This window comes from Anticarsia gemmatalis, chromosome 12 (assembly GCF_050436995.1).
Source record: "Anticarsia gemmatalis isolate Benzon Research Colony breed Stoneville strain chromosome 12, ilAntGemm2 primary, whole genome shotgun sequence".
In the NCBI taxonomy this organism is placed as follows: Eukaryota; Metazoa; Arthropoda; class Insecta; order Lepidoptera; family Erebidae; genus Anticarsia; species Anticarsia gemmatalis.
In genome coordinates, this window is record NC_134756.1 from 4,462,828 (window position 1) to 4,478,901 (window position 16,074).

Sequence of the window (16,074 nt, forward strand, 5' to 3'; positions counted from 1 at the left end):
TATTTTTATCATCGCCTTAAATAACACACTAGAATGTTTTCGTCTTGGTTATCAACAAGATTAGTTGTCGATTGCTGATTGTTGCTATATAAGGACAATTTTCGTACGAAAATAGTTGATAGGAGGTAGAGATAGATGTAAGCCGTTTAGTTTACGAGGCTATCAATGATTTGAATGAATTCGTATTAAATATTGGCAAGTCATCAATAAAAAGCAATGCAATAATTTCGCTTCTGTTTTTCAATTTTTGCGATAAGTAGTTACAAAACAGTAATTGTAGTTTGCGTCAACTTTTTCCTCCTTTGTAAGTTGCACGATTTCGTAAAGCAGTTGACAGAATGCGGGTCGAAAATTTTGAACGGTGCACAATTTTCGGGTTTTAAGTAAGGCTTTGTTGTGCAACGGGTTTAATACAAAAGTGTCAAATGACAGCACATCTGGCCTCACAAAGGGTTAGTCTCGGATAGATTATTTCTCGAACCACCCTCACAAGATTGCTCGCTTATACAGATGTTCGAAGCAACCTCCGCTTTTATTTATTCTACGTTTTATTGAAACGGTTTAAGGATTAGTGAAGTGATTTTTTAGATTAACCGTTATTTTAAGATGGGGAAGGGCTTATTTTTATAGTGTATTATATTTAGAATAGAATTTTAGATAAAAGAGGTGTTGAACTGACTGGTTGTTGATATGATAATAAAATGTTAGATATTAGTTTCTATCGATATTTTTTTCTGAAGATACATTTAACCAAAAATGATGTGTGATATATTTGAGTACAAAAACGAAGCATCCTGTTACTACCGTCAGGATTATTATCCCAATCCGAAATGTATGGCGTAGCGATGACGCGGCACAAATACCATGATTGTCCAACATTGTCATTGTGCAACATCTTGCGTGACAAACACGTAAAGATAAAACTGTCTCCAAAGAATCCTTTGAAGCCGAATCATTAATATAATAAACATCTGACCGTCATGCTCGTGACGTAGATACAAAAAAAGCTGAAATTTGTCAAACACGTGTCCTTTCCGATTTGGGTTATGAAATGTTTGGTTCGTTGACTCATAAAGAGTAAGTTTCTTAGGAAAACTGGTCACTGCAAAGACATGTATTCGGTGAACGACTGAACAATGTGTGTTAGAATTTGTTATTTCGTTACCAAGTGATGAGTAAATGTTATACCTAGGCAACCTTATCTTGTTCTATGATAATGAATATAGAAAAACGCATATTACTGATATGAAATAATATAGTAGACTATTTCTAAAGAGAAACCGATGAATGTTTTTGTCTGACACGATCATTAAATTGCGTCGCAAATGACATCTAATTGCGGTTAGACCCCTATTTTACCAGAACCCTGTGGTTTTTACACGATAAAAATTATATAATTAACACCCTAGGCCCGGCAAAGACACTACAAAACATTATAATTACATTTGAGCAGAAAGACGGACTACAAAATGCATTTGTGAAAAAAGACACTTACCACTATGCATAGTATTAGATTCAGCATCAGCAACTTCGGTCCTGGACTTCTTTACGTCCTCGGGAGACCCTGAGGTGTCCATATGCTCTTGCTTGATCTTAGGCTTGATGTCCACATCAGGAGAACTCGACGGCATAGGGGACGTAGACGCCCGCCTTTTAGGTGTCGAAGTTTCCGTATCACCTATGGAGAAAACCGCAAATCTTTACTAATATTATAAAGCTGAAGAGTTTGTTTGTTTGTTTGAACACGCTAATCTCAGGAACTACTGGTCCGATTTGAAAAATTATTTAAGTGTTAGTTAGCCCATTTCGCTACAACCAATAGGAGCAGATTCCCAGTGAAAAAAATTACACAAACGGGGATAATTTTGACCCATTCTCTCTTACGTGACGCAAGCGAAGTTGCGCGAGTCAGCTACTTTATTTATATTTATTTACATTCTATAGATTAATGATCTTAAACTATTAGCTGTAACGTTAAAACAGCGAAACGAAGAAAGAGATATTTCCCGTTATCCTGAACTTTAAATCCAGCCTAAATAAACTGTCCGGTTCTTTGTTCAAATGAAACCTATTGCTAGCAAGCCACAAGTTAAATTTCGCATCGCTCGCGTTACTGTTATTGTCCGGAGTCATCGCTTAGTCGTTGTAATATCTAGGCTTACGAATCTACACAGTACACGAAACTTTTGTAGAGTTTTTAATGAAGTGGATAATAAAATATTGAAGTTGTAAGACGATTTTGTTTCGAGGAATATTTGAAACTATATTATATAAATCTGTTGCTATAACTAATAATTCTTTGACCACCGCTACCGTCGATATTCCATCAAAATAAATGGCTTGATAAGATTACTTCGCTTGCCTGTCTTTGTAAAAATTGATGTCTATCTCACTTATTTTAGGTCAACGGCGAAAGCCAAAAATTTATTGGTTTAAAAGAGATAGAATATTGTTAGCATATTTATTCGTACCGTCTAGTAGTCGCTTAGGAGTGCTTGAGGCTCCTCCATCTTCCAGTAGGTCTGGAGGTGCAATGGAGGGACTGGCAAGGGGAGGGGTATGTACCCTGCTGCTAGGAGGCCTTCTCGCCGTAAGGAGTGACGGCCTCCTTGCGCTGCTACTCCCGCTTGACACTTGGCCAGGCCTTGAGCCATCTTCTTGATCGGAGTTTGGACCTGTGATAAAAATATACGTGAGATATAAGATACGTATTATGTTATTTTCAAACGCGATAAGATTGTAAAATAGAGTCTATTCATGTAATACTGCCGTCATGAATGAATCATTATCTGTTTGTAAGTGCTTGTATTAAAAATTATCTATATTTTTCGAAATTATTCACTATCACGTTACGTGGGTATAGGTAAAGCAGACGATTAAGGTTTATGTAACTCTTCAATAGAACACATTGAATATGCTGTCGGCTTTTTTTAAAACTTGCAGCAAAATTATAATAGAACAAGTTGGTTAATTAAAGTTTTGTACAGCTTTCAAGTGTTCCGTATTTCTAACTAACGTCTGTTTTCCCCTCCACGTCACTGTCTTTTACTTACCAGCACTGTAACAGTGGTAGGACGTGAGGTCCTTGTCACACGAGGAGACCTTGTGCTGGATGAAGCGGACGATGTCAGCGAGGGCGAAGGCCCTGCGACAAGCGCCGCATGTCAGGGTATCGGCCGGCACTCCAGGTGTTGGTGAGCCGCCGCCTTCTGCCGCGCTGTCCGCATCCGCTGGTGAAAGAAAGAACGGTTAAAAATATAGGTAGAGTTTGCTGAAGAAGAAATGGGGAAAGACGATTATTTTGATTTTGGAGAGCGTAGTTATTTAGAAATTAAGAATCAAAACACGGAACCTGGTGGAGATTTCGATAGTGTAAGTGACATAATAAAATAGTTGATTATGAATGACTTGGTCTAAGTGGACAATATTTGCAGTAGTAGTAGATTATAATTGTTTTGTCAGTATGACTAATGTATTGTTGAGGCTATTTTAGTCCAACTAATCTGATTTGATTGGCTTATTTGATAAATAATGATCTGTGATTAATGGCGATCATATCAGTTTAATGTTATTGGCTAAATAAATAATTCGCTATTGGCGGTCGGTTTTCCCACTGGACAGTTTTAAATTTGCATTAAAAGCATGACTATATTGCCTCCTCACAATATTTTCATTTCTGTATGTTCGCGATTATTTAGAATTTTCACCAATACTGATGTATGAAAAAATATTTGATCTATCAAAAGTTTCGCATTATTTTTAATTGTTGCGAATTATCTTAAAAGTAGCAAACAGATGTAAAAAAAACATTTAACTCAACCCTTCAAAAGTTAAACGTGACACGATTTAAAAAGAGTATGAATACCGCTTATTATGAGATGTTTCACAACATTCGTGCAACATATGGCAATGACACTTTCTTTCAATCATAAGTGTTAAATAACACTTAATTATTGGTTGTAACAGTCACGGTGTTTGAGGTGTCAGTTGTAGGGTTGACCGCTTATCTTGCTACAAAGGGCCGTAATAACCGTCTTGCGGTCCGTCTAAGAGGGTTCCTTCTTTGTTGCAACAAGAAAGTTAATCGATTTTTTTTGTTGACAGATGTTAAATCATATTTTGGATACTTTTTGGATTGTGTATTAATTATTTTACCTTGCAAAGAGGCATAACGAAGAAAGACTATTGATACTAGGGCTCAATCACTATGTAAAGAAATCCAAAGGTTTTGAAATCTTGGTCATTTATAAATATCTACTTTTTAACCGACTTCAAAAAAAGGAGGAAGTTCTCAATCCGACCTGACTTTTTTTAATATCTTCCGTACCTACTTTATATGAATGACTTTTATAATATTTTAAGGTTAATGTTCAATTTAAATCGTGAGATATGCTACGACAAAATGTTAAGTTGTAGTTGCGGAAATGTAAAAGGTTGCGTACAATATCTTATGTTAGCCGGATCAAGGTATCAGTTCAAGTTTTTTCAATGTCATTATAGCGGATATATAAATAAAATAATCATCAACATATTATACAAACACATGACGCCATTTCCATTTAATTAAACATATATTGTTTATTTAGAAAACTGAATAAATTGACGTAAAAAAAGACTTCATAGGTTCATATTATAGCATGGACCTTTTAACTTATGATCTTTTAAATATTTTATTGTACTGTAGCAAATCCAGAAATACTACTTTTTTAAGAATTAAAATCATGGTTAGAGTGAAGTCATTTAATTGTGGTAGCCATATTTACATTACAAATGCCGCTCATAAGAAGGGCTGCTTACCCCAAAAACGCAAGCACATACGTAATTAACTCTTTGTATTAATTGACATTTCTACATAAATAGAGCGAGTAAGACGCTAACGCCTTATATTATAAAGGCGCTTTCACAAGACCCGCACAATTGGTCGCTCGGTCGGCACATCAAAGCTGTTCGCGAGCTAATTTCACATAAGTACTGTGTACACGCCCTTACATTCCGTGCCTCTTGTTATTATTATTTCTCCTTCAATTTCTTTGTACTGTATAATGTCTATAGGGGTTGTATTGCATTGTAACCCGAGTACTAAATTAATATAACGTAAAAAAACTTAGAGATTCGACGCGCTTTGTTTGTATACCGTACCTAGTTTGTTTAGGGGGTTATATTATGTAAATGTTTCGTGTAGTGTTAATTTTTTAAAGGTGGCTCGTGGCAAATGGAGGCACTTCCTCAGGAAGCGAGGAAGGAAGGTGGCTTTGATTCCTGTGCCTGTTTAAACATTTTAGTTTTTGACACGTGCGACAGTTTAATTGGCCGTGATCATTGTAAAAAAGTAATGCATTAGACTGAAGCATTATACCACCTTTTTTTTTCTACAGTACGACTCTTGCATTAAAGGCCATGTATGATACATCTAAAACATGAATACTTTGATTTACTAATAAAAGTATAAAAGAGATGAAAACACACTTCATTATTACATATGCAAAATATTTGTACAAAACAACCAAGTAATTAACGCGATAACATCATCACACGATAAACATAAACCATACAACATCCTGTATAAACCTCCCACATAAATACCTAATACACACATAACACAAGTTTACCTATACAATCAAAACCCTATCAATTTACGGTGGAACTTATCTACACAGTGGGTCAACGGAGTCACATTCGGACATAACGTTTAGCCACACCCACCGCACGCGACTGGACAGTGGTCACCGTTCACCACACATGCGCTGTGTGGACAAAAATTTTACACCCACGTAAATATTTGATTCACACGTTTAAGTGATTTATGACTATCTTTGTGAGGGTGGCGCTCCAGTTTGTAACGATTTGGATTGGGTTTGAAATCGAGGGATTACACAGTTTTAATGTATTATTAATTATTTGTGTATTATATAATAGAGAAGGTTTGTATGTGTCATTCATTGTAGTTTCATTATTATCAATCCGATAATACAAGGAAAACTATTATTGCAATAGTTTCATTCAGTAACTCAATGGCGATACAAAAACTCGTACAATTCAAACCAATCACAGTATCCTCAATTAAAAAACAAGGCAAGAGTGAAATCAATTATTCAAATACCAAAACCAATATGAGAGGCGCGTGCATTTTATTTCTGTTTTATTGAAAAGTGGCGTCTAACCAAGGACAGTCGCCTCAGGTGACGAGAAGGGAGCCACCCTCCGAAAGGACTGAGAGACCGAAAAGTTTAAATTAGCTCGTTACTACACACGGCGTAACATGCCAGTTATATCTCGACATTTGTTTTTTCACAGAAAAGGTCACGCCGCGCAGCCAGAAGTAACTTCTGTGTTACCAAAGTTCCTACTTGGCCGTTCGTTGCATTAATTATTAATTACATTTTGTCCCAACCGCCGCGAATTGTACCACTGTGTTAATTTGTGAAACGCCTCTAACGGCACTCCGAAACTTTGAATGTACTTTTAAAATTTTGGTTTATTTATGATTGGTGTGACGTTGGTTCCTATTCGTGCATGTGTGATGTTTTGGGACAAAAAATATGTCTAACTTTGACATAGCTCTGACCACCGTGTCCAATATTAATTGGCAGGGGATCGTGGACCCTATCAATTGTGTATAGAAATCGTGCGTTTTTCACGACAATAAATCGAAAATAAAAATAATAAGAATGGATATCAAATGTTGCGGGGGTGTTTATTGTTGTAATGTTATTATGATTTTGGTTTTGGGACGTTTGGGTGTGGCAATCGTTCTAATATTGAATATTATTTTTGAAGTAGTGATGCTTAGCGTCAGTAATAATACGGTACTAAAACGTTACGTTTAAACTTATCAAAAGTTATTTAGTTTATGATTTGTGCTAAACTTGTATGTAATTCGATAATTTTATTGCGGTGTTTTAGCCGTGCTTAACCCTCACAGGAAAGCGTGGATTGTCAAAAACTTTTCATTTTCTTTTTACGTTTTCTGTTTTCTTTGCCAACTTATGAATGCCAAAGAATTTTGACATCGGCCTCTTTGACAGCTACTTTATTCAAAGGCTGAGTTGTCGGAAATGGACATACAGCACAAAAGCCTATTGAAAATACCCTGTGTCGGCAAATTGAGATTTAGAGCTTGTTTTAATTTGTTTGAACGCTTTTTGTTCATAGACGCTGGACACTTGTGGGATTCCAATTTATTTTTGTACTTTTTAAACTTTATTTAGACTACACGTGTAAACTCTTGAACGTTTCATTAGTAGCTGAGAGACTTAATATGATTAGATATTATTGTTTATTTGTAAGTTCTATTCATAGAAACTTGAACATAATACCAAGTAAATATAATTAGTAACAATGGTACTGGTTTTCATCCTTATTTTTCTGTAAACATTTTCCTCTGAAATGCCAAAAATGTTCCAGTAATTACGAACTAGCGAGAGCACATAGTAGCATATTGGAAACACGCCCATACAGCCAGTTTAGCCTCGCCATTCACGTCAGAAGGCGGGTTGTGTCAACAGCGTGCTAATGACGTCACTTCTCTCAACATGGCCACTCCGCAACCCTTGCTTTTTTACCTATAATTACACTTAGCTGATGGAGGGGAGAATTCCGCGTTATGTACTTCAAATTGGCATATACATTGTGTTAAGTATGTACTATAAGTTGGTCAATTGAATGCTTTCATCCAACGCGAACTCCACGCTACAAGAGTCTTTTTCGCTCAAAACATTAAATAGCTTATAAGTAATGGCTTCCAATATACGCAACATCGTTATAACAAGTAATAAACGTAAAACACAATCAGAAACGCCTAATATAAAACACCTAGCATCTATCAGATTAAAGGGCCTACCTATAAAATAGGATTACCTCTTAAGGGGACGGTTCTCGCCCACCGATAGCTAATCAAATTATCCGACGTAATTCCGAGCGACAAAAACGGCTGATTATCTTCATCTTGTTGTTTTTTTTCTCTCGACCCAAGGGAGCTAAAGGGATCACTGTCCAATGCTGAAATTTTTATTTTTTTCTTCAGAAAAGTGTCGTGTTTTATTCGTTTCTTATTTGAATAGTCTGAGCGAAATTAATAATATTTTTCCCACATTTTTTAGTATTGTAACAGTGTTCAGTACAATCCGTGCCAAAAGTTTTACATTTTAGGTTTACTTTTAAGATTCCATCTAGAATAATACTCTTTGATTTACAAGCCCCCATTTGGGTCATCGCGGCAAAAAAGATTGTTTATCAATACCTTTTTACATAGCACAGGTAAATAAGTTTCCCTCGGGGTGACAACACGAAAAAATAGCGGCCACGACGGTGGCTGATCAAATTAAGGCCGGGTCAGTAATCGTGTTACTGATACCCAATACTGGGCGGAATATTCGAAATAACTGGAGAAAAACAGAGGCCTCCTGTGTATTGGCCTCTTCGTTAGAGGGATTTGAATTTTTTTCTCTTTTTTTCGCTTTAGGTGTGTAACACGATTCTCCGCCTGGGGAGTGGAATGGACAGCCCTTAATAGAAAAATGTTGGTTATAAAAATTGATAATGAAAATTTATACTGTCAATTTTTCTGATGCGGTGTCAATGTCTGGTAAAACTATACCTTATTGATTGAAAATTTAATTGAAAATTATTGCAATCATATAATAAATACTTATGTAATTACTTTACTTATCTAAACGACGAAAATGAAAAGTAAATGATCAGCTTATAGATAAAAAAGCTACGTCTCTTTCCTGTACATTATTTGAATACAAGCCTAAACATTCCGAAATATTGGCACACCAGTAGGAAAACTAAACTAATTCACGAATAAACCTATAAGCTTCATCGTAAAATATATGAGTCGTAGAAGAACAGTGCCAACCGAACCCTTACGAACGGGGGAAGAGTACGTTCTTCCTGAAGATATTTGTCACGGCACGAGTGTCAATAAAAACGCCACACCGGACTGTCTGCCACTACACTGAAATGGACTAGTGAAGGCGAACACATATCGATAATTCGATACACAAATATCGACAGATAAAAGTAGATTACGATGTAAAAACAATGTTTTCATTTCCATCCAAATTATGAGTGTGCGTTTTATTATCGAACGTTGATAATTTAATGAAAACAATTATCTGCATTGGTATTTACACGTGCCCGGAAAGTAAAACAAGATAGTGTTATTTCGATTAGGTACAAATTTCGGTCAATCATATTTTAGTTTTGAAACGTATAACTGGAATATTTTTACAACCAGACAAATTAAGAAAATATTCTCTACCGTCCTCTTTTCGTTTTCTTATACCTAAAAGTATGCTACCTTTCTCTTTTTTACAAAGGAGAAATGTATAAGTATGTCTCATAATATCGATATCGATAATTCCCAACACTGTAGCGATACCCGTTAAAGCGGACACTTAACCCCTAATCCTTAGCGCGGCAGTTTTATCTCGAGCCGGGCATTTATGGCAAAAATCTTAATTCCAGCACGGCACTGTCGTTAACTGCCGGCCACTAATTATTGCTGCCGACTGTATTTATTACTTCAAGTGCGTCTATACTTAGCTTTCTTTACTTATTAGTTAGAGCAGACTAGATATCGAGTCAAGATTTAGTTCCAAAGGATAAAACTATGCATTTTATGAAGATAGTGACATTATTTTAGCCGTGTAATAAGAGATATTAGTAATTTCGATAGCAGTTTTCTTTATAAAAGAGAATAAACATTAACTAATAAAATTATTACACTAAATGTTTTCGCCGACGAAAAACAAACCGAATCCATATGCAGAATAAGAAATATAGTTTTTCCTAAAGCAATAAAAGTGGGGTCATAAAGCTTCGTCCGGTCGGGACGGCTGCCAGTATTGGCTAGCTCTATATTGCACTTTTGTAAGCAAAATTTTGTTTTTAAACAACAATAAAATATACTTATGAAAAAGATAAAAGTAATGTTACTCAAATATAGAGTTATTCAACTTTCAAAACATGCAATTACATCGTAATCATAAACATTTTCATTTAGAATATGTAAATATCTTGTCCAAAACATTTTTTTTTCTATAACATGCAAAGCAAAAAAAATACCCCATAAATATTTTCTTACAAGAATCCAGTGTCCTAAAAAAATACGTCTACTATCCAAAGCAACGCCAGCCATCTCGTATATTAAGCATAGTGACATTCACATCTCCATTAAACGAACATATATACTTGAAATAAAACAAAGATCTTGAAATAACTGAAATAAGCCTTCGTCTATTACCCGCGGAGTCATTATTTTGACATACAGCCTCCGAGCGGGGTATTTGCGGTCAATGCGGCAGACGAATGCAGTTTTATTTGAAATATACATTTAAATATCGCTTTATGTTGATATAGTGTGGACTTTTAAGAAATGAATGGTCAATTTATTTTTTGGAGAACAATTTTACACGATACTGCTGAATTAAAACCACTACAGCACTACATTTGAATAGGATAAAGTATAAAAGTGACCTAAAATATCTAGTTTTGGCACAAATTTACACGACAAATGATAGATCTGACGATCCAAACCGCAAGACTAATAGGCAGCCTTATCTCTATTTAGCCAGCAATCAATCTAATCTCGGCGTAATACCCAAATTAAATCATATCAATTTATATAGCCCATATAACTCAGGGCCAATCTATACGCAGGGAGATATACACTATAACGCTCAGTCCACTTACGCACTCATTTATATGTTAATGTGAACGGCATCCGATTCGTTCAGATTCATATACAGATATCTTTCGGGGACAGATATCATTTTCACTGCCTTATTACTTTCCAATTTGTCTTCAGTATTGGTTATTGCCCCGTTTATTGCTCCCTGCACAATCTCTATTAACTCGAGTCCCACAATCACATAAACAAAACGATCCAAGTTGGAAAATTTAGGAAGCGAAAATACCTTTGCGTCTTAAGTCGATGCCAGAGTCGAAAAATCTTGACTTACTCCTCGATGATAAATCCATTGTTGTTCTTTGAGCACTGATTCACTGTGAGTGTCCCAAAATAAACCAAGTCCAAGCGTCGTAACTCAAAACTGAACAAGCTTCAACTTAAAACTAAACTAAGTCCAATGTACACTGACCACTGCACCAAGATGCTCGAAGTCATAAAGCATGTGATCATCTTCGCAGATGAACACAGACTGACTGGCTACCTCTATAAAATTCGAGTCCCGAAATTTTAATGAAAAAAGATCCCCCAAAGTGCCAGGTAAAAAAATTCCCGTATCAAAACCGCCGTTTCCTAGTGACCCCGATCGCTCTCCCATCCCTTTGTTAGGCTCCTTTTATTTATAATAGTACATTTTTTTCACACACGGCACCCCTAATAACGTGTGAGCAAAAATATGCGTAATCGTTCGCAGCACCAAAGTATGGGGTCTCGAATCTCGAGTCCGTATAGAAAAAACACAACTGTCCCCTATTTGAATGGCAAAAAGTGCATGTCATTGCAAAAATGGTATTAGTGGATGAATATGATTTTGCACAGATCAGAATGGATGGATGACTTATAATTGTGTCGCGTTATATTTAGCATGAATTATTGGTTTGACGTGGTTTTTGTGATGTTCTCTATGAGCGCACGGATCGGTGTCCGCATCACTCTGTGGGTAACAACTATTAACGACAATTTCTCTGACATTTTCATAAAGGTAATACGCCTACGAATCACTAGGACGATATAAACCCCTACATAAAAGAGTAAATTTTACTTTGTGCTTGTTGTTATTAAAATAAGGGATAAAGAAGAATTTTATAATACGAAATAATATTTAGTGATTTTTGAACAAAAAAATATTTAAAATCTAATGTCTCGGCTAGCGACCCCATTTTTGGTTACTAAAATAAAAGTTCTTAAAACTACACAAGAATGATTCAAATCATACAATCTGATAGCTTTAGCTATCTCTTCCGTTTCTTTATCTTATAAGGCACAATTTTATCAAGAGAATATCTCTCAGATTTAGCGAAAGACAAAAGTAATAATAAAATTACGACAATCGAATTTAGCGGCCAAAGCAGACTGACCCCACGACATAATGTTTGCTATTTCTAGGTAAACAAACATGGAAGATTGACGTGGAGTGTACATCTGGTAGGCTGACGCAAATAATGGGGGATAAATAATATAATTTGATTTTCGTGCGACAAATTGCGCGTGATGTTTCGGACAGAAATATTTTTTGCTAAACGCTCTAGATTAAACATTGCGTTGTTTGTTATGATTTTTTCGATCATTATTCTAGTTGCATGAAGTGTGATGCTGTATGATTAGGATTCCCGACATTTTTGTCAAATCTATGACGGAGTTTGAGAATATGATGACGATTTAAAGTTGAACTACAACCGCAATTTACCGATCTAATCCAAAAAAATAGAATCATTTAACATCCCAAAATACAAAAACCGTTTACGAATCCAAAAAACACGATCAACAAAGGCGATCTCATTTAAATCTCATATTCATATCCCGATATTCCAATATCAAACAAAAAAATCGTGACGGAAGAACAAAAACGTATACTGTTACCGTTGTCCGAGATTCGGATTTTCGGGTGAACTTACCTGTTGTCGGCCGTGTGAAAACGGAACAGGTGTTTGCGGTCCGTCTTCCGTCCGACCCGGTAATTATAGAATGGACAATAGCGGCGCGTGATGCGCGGGAGTGTTCTCCTCCGCGGTCGCTCGTACATCCCGATGAACGTCTTTTGTGAGTTACTGTTCTGATTGTGAATTTTTCAAAAACGTTGATAGGTTTTGTTGGTTGTTTAATGTGGTTAGCTTTTCTAAAGAGCTTATTATATTTTCAAAAGTTTTATTCTTCTACACAATACGCAATTTGCCTAAATTCATTGCTTAAAGATGCAAATGCTTACAATTATTATTTTGTTCGTGAAAAATTACTGACTTTTATTTCTGCTTTTACTGATCGATCAAATTGCAATGCTTTCGACTGCATCAATGAAACAGACCTGTGCAAATCAAACGGAAGGACCGCATCATCTATCATTAAGCAAAAAAATATTTCCCACAAATGTGCTCTGATTCTGGTCAAAGCGCACATTGTGGGCAGTATTGTCAAGTGTTTGGATGACGGACGCCGAAAGGATTGGATGACACCTTTGGATTGAAAAAATCGTGACAGCGTGGGATCGAAGAACAGCCGCAAATATGATGAAATGGAATGTTAGTGTCTTGGAGAGCTTGCTTATTGGAAATATGAATTATTGATAATTACAATGAAAATGTAATTAGGTTAGTTGTTAGGTGTGATTAAAAAAAGGGATACGTTAAGTGAGCGAATTTTGTAATTAATACGAATACTAGTGGACATGTACTTAAGAAAGATGACACTATTCTGAAACAATGTTTGCAACTGTAACGGACGTATCTACAGAGGTTTACTGTCGTACCTCCATCGTACGGAACTATAAAAGTGTAAGACCGATAAGAAATCATTGCGTGCATGTTACACTAAGATTTCTTCCATCATAAAAACTGTACAGGTCTAGACTCATTGAACTTATTCTCTCATAATTTACTCTACATCCAACCAGTGTACAAAGACCTGTAATATCTAGTGTATCGTCCCCATTGTCATGTGAGTTGGTTAGGTAGAGGGAGGGGTCGCGTGTCAAGTTAAATTGGTGTATTCTACGGGTAAGGTACATTGATGAAACCAATTATTCGTGGCGTGAATTTAATGGTTCGCTTCGTTCTTGTCACAGAGTTGTTTGGATATAGAGGTGTTCTAATTTATTTTGTTTTAGAATTTATATTTTATAGTTACAAATAATAACTATTACGATTAAAATGAGTAGTCTTTGAGCTGTAATTCAAAATTATGTAGATTTTATATTGTATCAAACTATACTAACGCATATTTAATTGAGTTTTATATCTCACACCTATGAAACATAAAAGTTAATGGCTTAATAAACAATTTGAAGTAAACAGGTTAACTGAAACAATTAGCTTACTTTGTATTCATACATTTATAATGTTTTAGAGAGACAATAGGCGATGTTGGCTCGCACGCAGGTCACTCGGCGGTTATCTCGCGATCGGTAAGAAAGCCGATCTGTGGCCGACGTCAAATTTATCGGTCTGTTCGCCTCTGCGTTTACTGTTACTTGCTTTGTCTGTGGCACCGTGCATCTTTGGGTGCGGTTTCCCTTGATGTGTATTATGTTTTGTAGTATTTTCTAGTTCTAATTTAAGAGAAGTGTGACGAAAATTTTTAGCAGTATTAAAAATAACCTTATTTTGTCGACGATTGTATAATTTTGTAGATTTATCGACTGTAAATCTAAGCATGTCATAATAATGTAGAGTCCTCTCCCCCTCCTAGACTCCTAGTCGTGTTTGTGTAAAAACTACTTTCTACCAACGTACAATCATAGACAAAGCGCAAAAAATAGTATATCCACGCGAACCTTCTCATTTCACATGACCTCAATTAAGCAGTCATCATTCAAACGGATGTAAGTGCATAATCTCAAGTCGGGTCATCGCGTTAACAAGGCGAGCGGTCACGAGCTGCCCGGTATGGGAAAGCTCCCAGCATACAAATGCAGATACGACCTTATGACGGTAGAGCTTGGGTAACCGGAAATGCAGTATTGCGCCGACACCTACGTGTGACGCCAGATGGCGGTAGTGATTGCTAAAAAGGCTGTTACTCGATTTATATTGACAATTTTACTAGAAATTTTGTTATTGATAATTTTTTGGAAGTTTAAAGTAACATAGATGATTGAGAATTTCAAAATGAGAACTAATGTCAAGCAGAGCCGTTCCGAATGGCAAAAGCTTATGACTGTAAGTTAAATTTTTTGTTCTGTTTTATTTTGTATTATATTTATTCGTGGTTCATAAAACTCCTTACTCAGTTGAGTCCGTTAACAATATCTCCTTATCGAAACGTGCTAAACATTAATAGTATTTAGTTAAAGGGCTATCTGTAATAAATCTGAGAGAACGCCCACGCCGCACACGTGATGACTAGAACAATACCCAACACGCTGTACAACACAATATAAATCATAAACGTTACATCGAACTATCATCTTTCACTCCTTTAGTTGTGTGTCTTATGATTTTTAACACCCACTTTATCTTAACAATAAGGTTTAGACATTGCAACATACTGCCGCCGATGAGTTAAGCGCTATAGACCTGTCTGTCGTTTTATTACTCTGTGGTAGATTGAGTGGTACAATTTTGTATTTGATGATCGTATTTAAACTGCAACCATTTCCCACATTCTTAATTGAAATGTTAAATCAAAAAAATATTTGTCTATTTTAAAAAATGTTTTTTCTTTTAAGTTTGCGCGATTGTTGATTTGTATTAAAAAAATAACAAAAACATCAATTTAAACCACAAAAACATCTACGATCAAGTTTTATTCAACAACATAATGCTATGGTCTATTAAAGACCTGTCCAAGCCGTCTAAGCCGTATGGCGAATAAAAAATAAATTCGTAGATTTTAAACTGACGAATCAAAAGGTATTGGACAATGGTCACGAAGGAATCATTCATTCGCCGACAGTTCCCGATGAATTGATGCGAGGGATCAGGTAAATTCTGACACGTAGCAATCTTCCCTTCAATCAAACTTTAGTTTAGTACCTGCGAACTCATATGACACGCAACGAAAACAAGCTCGCTTTACTATCAAATGTAATGATGATTTAGAAAATATATTCTTAGGCTTTGTTAATCTTACTTTCCCTTTAAGATAGTATTCTAGATTATCAGCAGTATCATGCAATATCCGCCCAAAGGAAGCCGGGTCACTAGTAGGTAATACCTATGAATTTAAATTATCAACACGTGCGTCCGATTTGATTACACTGATAATTTTGATGATTTCAGAATTGATATGAATAAAAACACGTATAATTACATTTCGGATCATCTGTCCGTATCCGTTTGTATTCATAATTCCAGAAATAACGCTACTGTTGAAAGAAAATAGAGCAAGGATTGTAAAAAAAGAAGAAAGTGACACTTGTAAGCCCTTTTCTATTAAAATTGATGAAA

General features: G+C 35.8%; 1 protein-coding gene across 1 annotated transcript in view; it reads right to left on the reverse strand.

Moving 5' to 3' along the window:
• The window catches only part of Cph (BCL11 transcription factor chronophage), a 35,040-nt gene that overhangs the window by 13,424 nt on the left and 5,542 nt on the right, over positions 1-16,074 (reverse strand). The window contains exons 2-4 of the mRNA XM_076120685.1: positions 3,054-3,230; positions 2,472-2,675; positions 1,496-1,678 (exon numbers count right to left, since the gene is read on the reverse strand). Of these exons, the coding sequence (XP_075976800.1) occupies positions 1,496-1,678; positions 2,472-2,675; positions 3,054-3,230 (564 nt within the window). The remainder of the gene's footprint in view (positions 1-1,495; positions 1,679-2,471; positions 2,676-3,053; positions 3,231-16,074) is intronic.